General features: G+C 39.3%; 3 protein-coding genes across 3 annotated transcripts in view; 2 read left to right on the top strand and 1 right to left on the bottom strand.

Moving 5' to 3' along the window:
- LOC133518391 (lysosome-associated membrane glycoprotein 1-like) overlaps window positions 1-404 on the top strand; it is a 28,339-nt gene extending 27,935 nt beyond the window's left edge. Inside the window, exon 5 of the mRNA XM_061852065.1 lies at window positions 247-404. Coding sequence (XP_061708049.1) covers window positions 247-389 — 143 coding nt within the window. The 3' untranslated portion in view covers window positions 390-404. The remainder of the gene's footprint in view (window positions 1-246) is intronic.
- The window catches only part of LOC133518390 (uncharacterized), a 194,504-nt gene that overhangs the window by 65,366 nt on the left and 116,395 nt on the right, over window positions 1-12,743 (top strand). The window lies entirely within an intron of this gene.
- Window positions 9,992-12,743, bottom strand: part of LOC133518202 (laminin subunit alpha-2) — a 51,935-nt gene continuing 49,183 nt past the window's right edge. Inside the window, 2 exon segments of the mRNA XM_061851829.1 lie at window positions 9,992-11,798; window positions 12,194-12,416. Of these exon segments, the coding sequence (XP_061707813.1) occupies window positions 11,659-11,798; window positions 12,194-12,416 (363 nt within the window). The 3' untranslated portion in view covers window positions 9,992-11,658.

The raw sequence follows: 12,743 nt of genomic DNA, 5'->3' as shown, positions 1-12,743 counted from the left end.
TTTTGACATAAATAATAGCCAATTTAAATTAATCGGTTTATCGTGGTTTCAATATCGATCTGTTCATTAATTGTAAAATAAGATATGTGCATAAACCGACAAAATCTTTTAAAAACATTTGCGAAAATATCACTATAAAATAAATATTATTTACATGAGTACTTAACACTTACGAACTTTCCCGTGAACCTGGACGTAAGAACACAACTTCTTCAGGAGAAAAAGTTATGTTATCCTATATTTCAGCTCGCGACTGCCCCAGTGGCGACATACCCGACGCCGTCCCCATCGCGGTGGGCTGCGCTCTCGGCGGCATGGTGGTGGTCGTGCTGGTCGCGTACCTCGTGGCCCGCCGCCGCTCCGCCAACCGCGGATACCTGTCCATGTGAACAGGTCGGTACTTAGATTAGTGTTAGATTACTTTCCATCGCGGTGGGCTGCGCTCTCGGCGGCATGGTGGTGGTCGTGCTGGTCGCGTACCTCGTGGCCCGCCGCCGCTCCGCCAACCGCGGATACCTGTCCATGTGAACAGGTCGGTACTTAGATTAGTGTTAGATTATTTTCCATCGCGGTGGGCTGCGCTCTCGGCGGCATGGTGGTGGTCGTGCTGGTCGCGTACCTCGTGGCCCGCCGCCGCTCCGCCAACCGCGGATACCTGTCCATGTGAACAGGTCGGTACTTAGATTAGTGTTAGATTACTTTCCATCGCGGTGGGCTGCGCTCTCGGCGGCATGGTGGTGGTCGTGCTGGTCGCGTACCTCGTGGCCCGCCGCCGCTCCGCCAACCGCGGATACCTGTCCATGTGAACAGGTCGGTACTTAGATTAGTGTTAGATTACTTTCCATCGCGGTGGGCTGCGCTCTCGGCGGCATGGTGGTGGTCGTGCTGGTCGCGTACCTCGTGGCCCGCCGCCGCTCCGCCAACCGCGGATACCTGTCCATGTGAACAGGTCGGTACTTAGATTAGTGTTAGATTACTTTCCATCGCGGTGGGCTGCGCTCTCGGCGGCATGGTGGTGGTCGTGCTGGTCGCGTACCTCGTGGCCCGCCGCCGCTCCGCCAACCGCGGATACCTGTCCATGTGAACAGGTCGGTACTTAGATTAGTGTTAGATTACTTTCCATCGCGGTGGGCTGCGCTCTCGGCGGCATGGTGGTGGTCGTGCTGGTCGCGTACCTCGTGGCCCGCCGCCGCTCCGCCAACCGCGGATACCTGTCCATGTGAACAGGTCGGTACTTAGATTAGTGTTAGATTACTTTCCATCGCGGTGGTTTGCGTTCTCGGCGGTATACATCTCAGCGGAGAATTTGAAATAGAGGTGCATTGTCAAAGAAAACTTTGTAGCGACGTAAATTTACTCCCATCTTTCGACACATAATAAAAACTTTTAGAACGCCATTTGACTGTGATCCTTTTTATTTCACTGATATTTGTTAAATATCAAAAAGTGGCGTCATCTTACCGGGCACTACCTAAAGGTTATGGCGCCATCGCTCGAACGATGCTACTATACCTTTGGCCTTTGCTCTATTAGATGGCGCCACTTTATGATATTTAACAAATTGAACACATATCAGTGAAAGAATAAGGATCAAAGTCAAATAGCGTTTAGTTTTAATTATTTGTCGAAAGATGGCAGTAAGTTTACATCGCTACAAAGTTTTCTTTGACAATACACCTCTATTTCAAATTCTGTTTGTCATAACCCATTTTGCATTTTGGGATCTTTCGCTTGCTCGGGTATCAATATTGGCCCGAGAGGTTAAACAACAAGTTTGCCCCCTTGTAAAAAAAAAATATCTAAATTAATACGTGATGCTAACCCTTAATTTTTTTTTTTTCAGATGACGTATCGGAGTAAATAGAAAGTAGTCAATATATATAGTTACAGGTAAACAATCACCGCATTTACCTACCCCTAAAGACATTTCGTGGTTAAATCTCATAAAAATATATTCCCATTATCATCATTAATATAGGAAAATAATTCGATGTGTTTTGCTCAAGGATTTTTTTAAATGCTGGCAACATCCGGTAATGATTTTTAAATTTGTGATTTTTTTGAATGCCAGTAACCCGCTTGTCAGGTATAAGCTTGGGTTAATAGTACTGTCTCAATATCTGTCTCTTTCGCACTTATACGTTGTAAAGAAGGGGTAGAAAAAATAGTAATCCAGCCAATTTAAATTGAAATATGATATAAAAAAATATTTTATTTGTGTTTTGTGGGTGTCTTTTTGTTTTCGTAGTCTTGGCCATAATAATAGAGTTGTAGTAATTTTATATTAAATCTTTTAATTTCTATATCTTAGAAATGCTAACTGAATTTTAATTGGACTGTGAACAATTAAAAGTAGAAATATTACATATATGTATACATTATGTGATGTTATTTAGTAATAGCAGAAAATAGATTTTTTTTAATGATTATAATTGATTTTATAAGATATTAGTGTGCGATGACATTTTATCCAAAGATTCAATTTCCATTCAGTTATACCGCCGTATAACTAGATGTCAATATGTCAATCTGTCTGTCTGTCCAATAAGTGAGTTGGAATTAACAGTGTCTTTTAGATTTAAACCTAATGATCTAGATCTATTCATTAAGTAATATGTGCTGGATAATCTAAAACTCCGATTCTTAAAAAGTAAAATCCCACTTCTGATATTTTGTATACTTCATTTCTAACCTTATGTAAAAGAGATAAAGTTGAATTTTGAACTTACTTGTCAATAGTATTATCCAGTTACAGACTTAACTGATCGATTTTAAGAGACACTTAAAGGAGGGTGTAATTTAGAAAGAGAGGGTCCGATGTAATGAGGGTGATGGAAGACTTAGAAACTTTTAACTACTAACTTGAGTATCAGTTTTTTTTTACCCATAGAATACCGCAAAAGTAAGCTCGAGGCTTTAAGGCTGCGTTTCGACCAGAGAGCGAGGAAAACAAATGATGATTCCTTCCTACGCATTCTTGCACGTTTCTGGCAGAAACGCAGCCTAAGTCAGACACTTTATTATTTAATACTTTAATATCCTTTTGCTTACTTCTGAGTTCTATCTATTATTATGTAAAGATATGATTGTCTTTGACATATTGATCGAGAAGAAAGAGTTTTTTAGTATAATACGTAACAGCACACACAAGTTAGTCGTTAAAAGTAATTGTTTTTTGATAGGCCAAGCAAAACAATAAAAATTAGACCAATTTCTTGTTTACGTAATTTGAGAATTGTGCGGAGGGGATGATAATACAGTTTGAACCTATAGGGACCGTGCGGGAGGGTCTGCCATCTTGTGGCCTGTATCCGAAACATAAACACGCCAAAGCAAGTGCTGTCATCTACTGTCCTCGTACGTTTCCTTGTGCATAGAGGTCCCGCCATCTTGTGGGCTACATTGGAACCATAAACTTCACATTTACACCTCGCGCCAAAAATCTGACGTCTACGCTGCCCCCTAGAGTTTATGCTCGATCGTGTCATTCAAGAAGACTCTTGCCTTGGTTCGTATTGTCATGTCATTAAAGGTTGTCTGGAAGAGATCGCTTCTTAGCGATAAGACCGCCTGTTGTTACCTAACTTTTACGTGTTTTTTCATTTCCTGTCTATTTTTAAATGTATGGTTTTTTTATATGATTTACTTACTTAAAGGTTAGGTTTGTCAAATTCACGCGTCATTGTAAATGACACGATCTATTCATTCTGTGTTTTAACCCCGTTGGTATTTTGCATGAATAGGGACCGTGCGCGTTGGAGGGTCTGCCATCTTGTGGCCTGAATCGGAACCATAAACATGCACATTTACACGTCACGCGTTTTCTTGTGCATAGTAGGTTCTGCCATCTTGTGGGCTACATCGGAACAATAAACATCACATTTACTCCTCGCGCCAAAAATTTGTCGGCTCCTGTGCTGCCTCCTACAGTTCATGCACGCTCCCTATAGGATATTATAATAGGATTAGGCATGAGCGGTGGGGGGAAATTACCGAACGGGATAGTCTTATATATCTTTCAGTAGGAGTAGCAGAGAAAGCGCTATTATTGTTTGTCCCTGTCACAGTCTAATTTTTTATTCCCCACCGTCAATTTTAGCATGATTTATTGATGGGCAACAAATAACCCGACCAAATTATGTAGGTTGTTTTTGGAATGTTGCCAGGAATGTTAAGGCATGTTTTTAATTTTGTCGCATTGAGTATGTTCTGTCCCTCACGGGCGCACGCGTATAGCACATCTATACGATCCTACCATCTATGGTGTTTGTCGTTTTCCTTGTTTTGCTTGGCCAATAAGGAAAGCAGAGAATGTAATATTGAAAATAAATAAATGTTTTTTATTGCCACAATCGACTTTTATTTACCATATAAAGCAGTTACAATAAATATGCATATGTACAGTTATAATTATATTTACAAGTATTACTATTGAACACGTTACATGAAATAACATCTATTAATTTTGAAGGACGCTTAGCACAAGTAATTTTGTGCAATACATTGACCCGTTTTTTTATCACCTGTCACATTCTAACAAGTATGCAAGTGCGAAAGTGACGCATGACATGACAAGTGATAAAAATGCGACCATGATACCGCCATCTCTCGCATGCATATAATTATATTGCTGTTCAGTTCGCAATGACATTGACCGCTGGCGTTATGAGCGGGACAGCAATATACACGTGTGCGATAGAGATAACAGGCGAGTCAATGTACGAAATTAATCGTGCTAAGCGTCCTTCCTTAATACCCCGTTTTTTAAAGATTAGAATTTTTCTAACCTCGAGTAGTTGTAATTATTTTTTTCTTCCCAAATAGGGTTCCTATGATACCTAATATTGCGGTAGAATAATATGTAATAGTACATTACGATACATGTGCGAAAAAAAGGAAATTCGAAACGAGTGGCGATAAATTAACACACGACCGAAGGGAGTGTTTTAAATCGACACGAGTTGCGAATTACCTATTCGCACATGTATCGTACAACGTTTTACAGTACATATGGCCCTTTAAATGTTCGACATAGTAACGTAATAAGCTAATTTTCGCACTAGTGCGGTAAAGTAGCACCATATGTACTGTAAACGACATTATAATTCAACTATGCGCACACGCGTGCATAGTGAGTAATTTTGCTCACAATAATTTTAGAGGAGCAAAGTTACCACTGGTTTTGAGGTTATAAATATAAAATTTGTAATAAAAAAACTGACTACAGAAGAGTTGTAAAGTCTAAGAAAAATCGTGCCCTGAGTTTGATAGCTGAAATATTATTACGTCCGTCCGTTGAGAAAATTTGAATTTCGCGCCTTTTTCTATTGACATTGGTTGAACGGGTATATTTGCATGAATTAATTAATAATAAATATTGTAACAAGGCTTGTTAACTATTAAAGCTGACCCCTAATTTATTATTTACAATATTACGATAGTCCTACTCTATTTTGAACCGTAATAAGACTCAAAATATTTCTTTATCATAATAATAAAAAAAATATACAGTATATATCTGAACGTAAAGCAATTACTGAAACCATTAACGTTTAGTAATGGGCAATGAGCGGAATTCTTCATAGCAAAAATCAAACTGTCAGAGGGATTGACCTAACTGTTTTATCGACTTATCGATAAATATTTGTCACTTAACGAAACACAGGTGTCCCTAATTAGCTGACCGCCACTGTATTTTGGTATAATAGTAAAGAATAAAACAGAAAATACTTTTATGATGTAAATGAACGTAACATTTAGAGCAATATATTGTGGAAGAATCTTCTTTGAAACTGAAATAAGAAACTTTCTGTATCCATTTATTTATTGTTTTCTTTTAGGATTAACCATTTTAGTAACACGGCACGGAAATCACTCATGAAAACTCAAGTGACATAAATGACATATGTGACGCTGACATGATTTTACTTTAATACGGAGATGCAAGTTGCTTATCAAAGAAGTCAAATGTTACAGAATAATCTTTTAAGTTGATTATGGATACCTAATGCGATATTATTCCGTAACATCGATAAGTCGATAAAACAGTTAGGTCAATCCCTCTGACAGTTTGATTTTTGTTATGAAGAATTCCGCTCATTGGTAATGGGTAACTTGAGTAACTTTTAGGTAACCCATATTGAGTAACTTTTGGTATGGGATCAAACTCGATATCGCGAAAAAAATTTGAATCCCATAGGGAATTTCAACATCAGACCAGCAAAATGTTCAGCAAAACAGCCAAAATTTTTTTTCCCATAGTAAATGTTGCTCAGTAAGACCATGATTAACGGGTATAAGTAATTGCTTTACCTTTAGATACAATATACTGTATATAAGACTCGTATTCATTGTTGAATTAATGACTATTATAAATGCAACAATTATTATGCAAACTATTCTCACACGACTTGTATGTATTTCTTCAATGTATAAAGATTGTGAAAGAAATATTTCTAACACATACATACTATTGATTTTCTTTGACAAATCATTTAATTATTATTTCTAAATACCTATAGATCGTGTCATTCACGATGACGCGTGCCTTGACACGTAATATCATTTTATTAACCTTTTGAGCGCCACGCCTATCGTACGCGGCGCGTAATCGTGAACCTTGTCGGTACGCATGAAGGTTGATATTGGGCTGTAGCCGCGCGCGTCATATGACGTCTTTGGCGGTCAAAAGGTGTTCTATAGATGGAAAGTTAGTTAATAATATCAGTTACGCCGACGACATGGTGCTGTTGTGTCCTTCGGTAAGGGCTCTTCAGATGTTAGTGGATATCTGTGAGAGGTACGCGGCCGCCCATGGACTAAGGTACAACTTTATAAAAAGTGAACTTCTCGTTTCAAGGCTGTTACTAAAAAACTGGGAGCAGTCCCACCGGTAAAACTGCTTGGAATCCCCTTGAACAAGGTCACCAAGTACAAGTACCTTGGTCACTGGGTTACCGAGAGCCTCTCCGATGACACACACATCGAGCGTGAGCGAAGGGCTATGGCTGTGAGAGTACCAACATATTAATGTTGGTTCGTAGGTTTACTAGGTGCTCACGTGGTGTAAAATCATATTGCCAGACTTTTTACACCTGCAGCCTATGGACCAACTACACTCGAAAAACCATCAATAGCCTAAGAGTCCAGTACAATAACGCCTTCAGGATGCTGTTGGGGCTGCCTCGCTGGTGCAGTCACGCATGTTTCTAGAGACCAACACGGATGGCTTTATAACAATACTGCGGAAACGTGTTGCCTCCCTGATGCGCAGAGTACGAGAGACCAACAGCCTCCTGAGTACTGTTTTTGAAAAATATGATTGCCCTGTGCCTACTAGGCATTGGAATTATGTCCATACAAGCGACAGACCTCTCATTTTTCATGTTAATTAGAGATGAATAATTGTATAGGATATGAATAATATGATTGAATGTAATTTAATTATTATTATTTATTTATTTTATGTTGTTATTTATTATTTGAATAAATCTGTAGCATGTAGGCACTAACTCCTAGATTTAAGTACTTGTAATACTAACAATTTGATGGACCCAGAGTCTGAAATAAATACATTGAATTGAATTAAAGGTTAGTTTTGAAAAATCTGCGCGTGATCGTGGATTGACTCGATCTATAACAGTCAAATATTTATTCCATTCGCTGTACAGTTTAACCTCGAACATTTTGTCAATATTTATGACATTTTGAGAAAATGAACCAACAATAGGGTTGTTTCAAATTTTTTGAAACGCTTGTATTACGTTCTATATTAACTAAAAGTTGCCCTAAAATTCAACTTTTATACTAAAAACGGCTTTAAATATGTTAAATTAACAAAATATATTTTGACAGATGCTTTTGCGCCCAAAACGCTCTTTGAAAATTGTGTGACGTCACAGTTTACGGTTTGACATATAACTACATACACACGTAGAAGATACGAACTGTCAACTGACATTTGTCATTTGTTGTTTATCGCCTAACTGTCAACAGTGTCAATCCGAGAGTTGTGACGTCATCAGAATCTTCAATGACGTCTACTATTTTTCTTGAAAAATTATACATTATTGTAACCTAATGGCGCCAGTCACAAATAATATCAGACTTACTATTTAAATTAGTTGTACAACTAAAATTATTATAATTAATTAAATGCAAAACCTAATCGACTATTTACAATACACAAATACTGAACGGAGCATCTAACAATATAAGTGCTTAACATTATGTACAGAATACCTGGTTATTTTCTTGATTAATTCGTTTAATTATTAATACATATATTTTATAAAAACCTTCGATATTTCAAGAAAATTCAGTTTTTAATTTTGAGGCACACTTAATAAAACAACAATTGAGTACATATATAAGTATGTGCCTGTTTGTTTATAGAAATCATAAATAGGAAGAGAGCAATGGCTTGGAGTTAGACCAAGCTAAGTTGGCAGCGATTTTGATAGCCCGGACGGTGCAAGTGTTATTTTAAACGTCTATCTTCTGTGAGAGTGACGTTTCTGTGAGTGTCGTTTGTGAAATCGCTGCCAACTTTGCTTGGTCGAACTATATCTGTTATACTTAACCCAGACGGTTGATAAGATGGTAGTATTATAGTTGACAATTATTTAGACGCGTAAAAGTGATTATGTTTAGTAAGTACGTACAAATTACATAAAGTTACTTAACGCATTCACTGCCAGAGTTTTCGTAGCACTACGCTTGTAGCCAGTGTTTTCCCGCTTTGTTGAGGAAAGCGACTACGAACAGAGAACCGGCCGAGCGGGTTCCCGGCACTCACTGTTTTAAAAGTAAATTTATTTTTAAATTAAACTATGTTATGAAAGTCATCTGAGTTACGTGATACGGCTGGAGATATTCAAAATCAATCATTTCATGCTTTGTAAGTACTAAAAGTGTCTTCATTTATTAAGTACTATGTTCCAGATAGTAAGTACTAGGTATTGCTATTTACACTAGCCTCTAATATCTAATATTAATCAAATAGCCTCAGTAAGACACATTGTGCCATGCAAGTAAGAACTAGAAAAATTCATGAAATTCGCAAAACAACGCAGATGGCGCTGCAGCCGAACAGTACTAGTGACAGGAGAGATATTGTGTTTTTAATGTTAGGTTTTAAAGAGAGGTACATATTGTACAGATAACCTGAAAACTCGCCTCTTTAACCAATGTGTCCTGCCCACCCTGACATACGGTGCCGAGACATGGACGCTCAGTAAGCAGGCTGAGCATAACATACTAGTAGCACAGAGAGCCATGGAGCGCGCCATGCTCGGCATTAAACTTCAAAACCGAGTGAGGAATGTCGAGATCCGACGCCGCACCAAGGTGCGAGACGTGAGTGACGTCATTACAAGCTTGAATGGAATTGGGCGGGACATGTTGCCAGGCGTGCAAGGTTCCTGGTACGGTCGCCATGTAATGTGGGACGTGATGACAAGTCACTATATCAGGAGTATAGGTGTTTTCTGGGGTTTATACAAGATGCCCGCGAGGGAAAGGAAGAAAATGAACCACGTATTCCTGAGGTCATAAGAAGGAAAAAATCATATACACATTTCAGTCAATTCTGCCAAAAAAACTTTTTTCTTATTTATTACGTTTTGTATGTTTTTATTCATAATAAGTACATGTTCTTGAAAAAAATATGGATTAATATGAATTAGTAAATTTTTTCGTAATATCTTGTCTATCCAAAGTGTTGGTTGTCACTTTGATATCTGTCAATAAGGGCGTCTAGACTAGGTCCCATAGTGGCGACATCGTCATCAAAAATGCGTTTTTTTATTATTATTATTATTATTTATAAATGCACAGGCAGCTTATAGCTGATATGTGCACATCAATGTCCTGCACTTGTGTTTTGTCCATTAATAAAATGTTTGTCGAGTCTATTTTTAAAAGAATTCACTGAGGGTGCACTGATTACGGATTCGGGCAAACTGTTCCACACTTCGGGCAAACTGTTTTGCACTGAAACACAATTTATAAAAACTTTTTTTTTTTAATTACTTAGTATTAACTCTGAAAGTAGGCGAATAAAAAAAAAGTTTATATTACATTTTTGTTTCTAAATACGATCCGGAATATACTGTTAAAATAATTCCGTTTCCTCGCGGGCACCGTGTATAGGGTACATGTGAGTGTGCGTGTCATATATAGAGCACAGTACAGATGTGTGGCCGCTTTCGGATGAAAGAAGCGCCTGGCCCCAGTTGGCTCTTTGGGTAGATGACATTCGAAAAAACGCAGGGTACTTCTGGATGAGACTAGCCCAGGACCGGGATAAGTGGCGTACACGAAAAGTTGCCTAGCTCAGCAGTGGGCGACTGGAAGCTAAAATAATGATAATGACACAGCAGGAAAGAAAATAGACTACACATATGTAGACATCCACCCGTCAATGGAATCCTTCACCCAAAACGCCCTCTGTAGTGTCCATATCATACTTTATTGAGCTATATTTAACAGGTATAAAAATATGGCATTTTGTTCTTAAATATCCTCTAAAACAAGAAATCATACTAGTCTTATAGCTAGGCTTTCCGACGCTAATTTTATCATTTGTTAAAGTACTGTAACTTATGGCACATTTCATACATCTCGCGTTTCCAATGATGATCCGATCCCATGTCAGTTAAGTAATATTTACTTAACCTTTTGATCGCCAACATCTAATGGCGTCGCTATTAGTCGTGCCCACAGCGCCAAGGACAACTATAGGTGTTATGGCGGACGCTGTCAAAGTAACCTTTACGCTTTCGATTAGCTCCCTTGCGCTCGGGACCTTGGCCCGGGATATTTGTGTTTATGACTTAAAGCGTTCAAAGGGTTAAGGGTTTAAAATACGGTAAAAACATATACTTTAATTCTTTTTTAGATCAAGCCTATCCAAAAATGACATGGTAGAACTGTGTTAGAGATCATCATTCGACGCGTCAGGTATAGTATATTTAGTAAGGCACATTTCTTCAGTAAACAAGCCCACACACTGTATATTGGGCAACACTCACAGCACGATGTATAATGTTTTCACATTTAAACTACAGGCAAGAGTCAGCCTTACATACAAGTACAGTAAAACCAAAAGTATAACGTACTCGGCTATTTCTATCCCAGTCCCACTCGCACTTGAAACATATTTGCCTCTCTTGTTTTGTGACGAGTACTCATTGTATCTATGTCAGGTTAGGCGAAAATCAACCTTTTCTGCAGGGCTACATTTTGATAGAACGAATTTGATCCTTATTCCTTCCACACTAAAGTTCACTTTGTAACAGAGCAGAAGACACATGGTTTAATGCCTACATGTATAAACCACAGATAAAAATCAACCTTATTTATAAGCATTAAGTTTGTTTTTAGAGCCAGTTCATGCTCAAATAACACCGAACCTTCCACATCAAGGTTCATTGCGTAACGGGGCAAGAATCAAGCGTGTTGTACAGTCGCCATCAGATATATCCGAGCGGCCGAGGCGCGCACAAACATCTGAACACGCCTCTATTGTCAAGGCGTTAGAGCGCGTGTTTAGGTATTTTTGAGCACCTCAGCCGTTTAGATATTTCTGATGGCGACTGTGCAGTGCTTCTAATTTTTAGTTGAACGAATCCGAACTTTATCCCTCCACATTAAGGTTCACTGCGTAACGGGACAAGAATCTAACAGTACATTATGTAGTGTCTCCATGTCTTTCCACTTGCGCCTCTGGCCGCCGATGCTGACGTCGTCTATGCAGCCTTTGAAGTTTTGAGCGTCCACGCCGTCTGTGGAGCCTTCTGCAATGACGAACAAATTGGATGTGAGTATCACTATGTTTTAAGGGGTTTACTCTATCCTTCCGTCGGACACTTTCTATATTTTTGCTGCTAAGAGGACGTTGACAGGTGATTCAATACTCTATTTGCTTGTAAAAATATCATGCTACTTTACCGCACTAGTGCGGTAAAACTGTACGTGCCTGTGTAGAAATGTGTTCGATCACCTTCAAATCGTTTAACACATTCACTGCCAGACAAAAAACGGCGCACTACCCCAGAAACCGGTGGTCTATAGCTGCGTACAAAACAACCCGCCCAGCGGGTTGTCCGGCAACTGAACAAAGTTCATGAGGGCCCACCAGGTGGGTTCCTGGCAGTGAATGTGTTAACGAAATTTTTTAAAGTGAATTTACCTGGCAACCCTCCCACATACAACGGCGCAGCCGGCGCGCTCTCCTCATCCACCAGCGTGGCGTCCCCGTCCCGTACCTCCGGGCCGCCGTCGAGCGACAACGACACGTGCGCGCGCGACACACGGGCGAGGACCGAGTGCCACGCGTTGTCGCACAGCGCCCTGTTGCCCGGCCCGCGGGTTTCGGCTCGCGAAGTGGTTGTGCCGGTTCGGGTTAGGATTACCTGTTGGAGAAAACATTGTTTTCAAAACGTTCTGAAATAATAGAGTTTTATGGAGAGAAATAATCATATCAATATTACGATATAGTACATTGTTGTCGAGGGAGGTTGGATCAAAAGATCCAGGTTACAATGAATTAATTTACAATTAACAAGATAAATGCTTTCATGCTCTCTAGGTTGATGGTAACTAACCAAGTTGGTGGTAACTAGTGGGATTTTTTTTCCAGTAGTACCACTGGTAAGTGGTAAAAGGTGGGGAAAAAATTCCCAGTAGTTACCACTGGTAGCAACTTGGTGGTAACTAGTGGGAATAACCCGAATCGCTTG

This window comes from Cydia pomonella, chromosome 5 (assembly GCF_033807575.1).
Source record: "Cydia pomonella isolate Wapato2018A chromosome 5, ilCydPomo1, whole genome shotgun sequence".
NCBI classification, from domain to species: domain Eukaryota; kingdom Metazoa; phylum Arthropoda; class Insecta; order Lepidoptera; family Tortricidae; genus Cydia; species Cydia pomonella.
The sequence above is the reverse complement of the archived record's forward strand: the minus strand, read 5'-3'. Positions and strand labels throughout refer to the sequence as shown.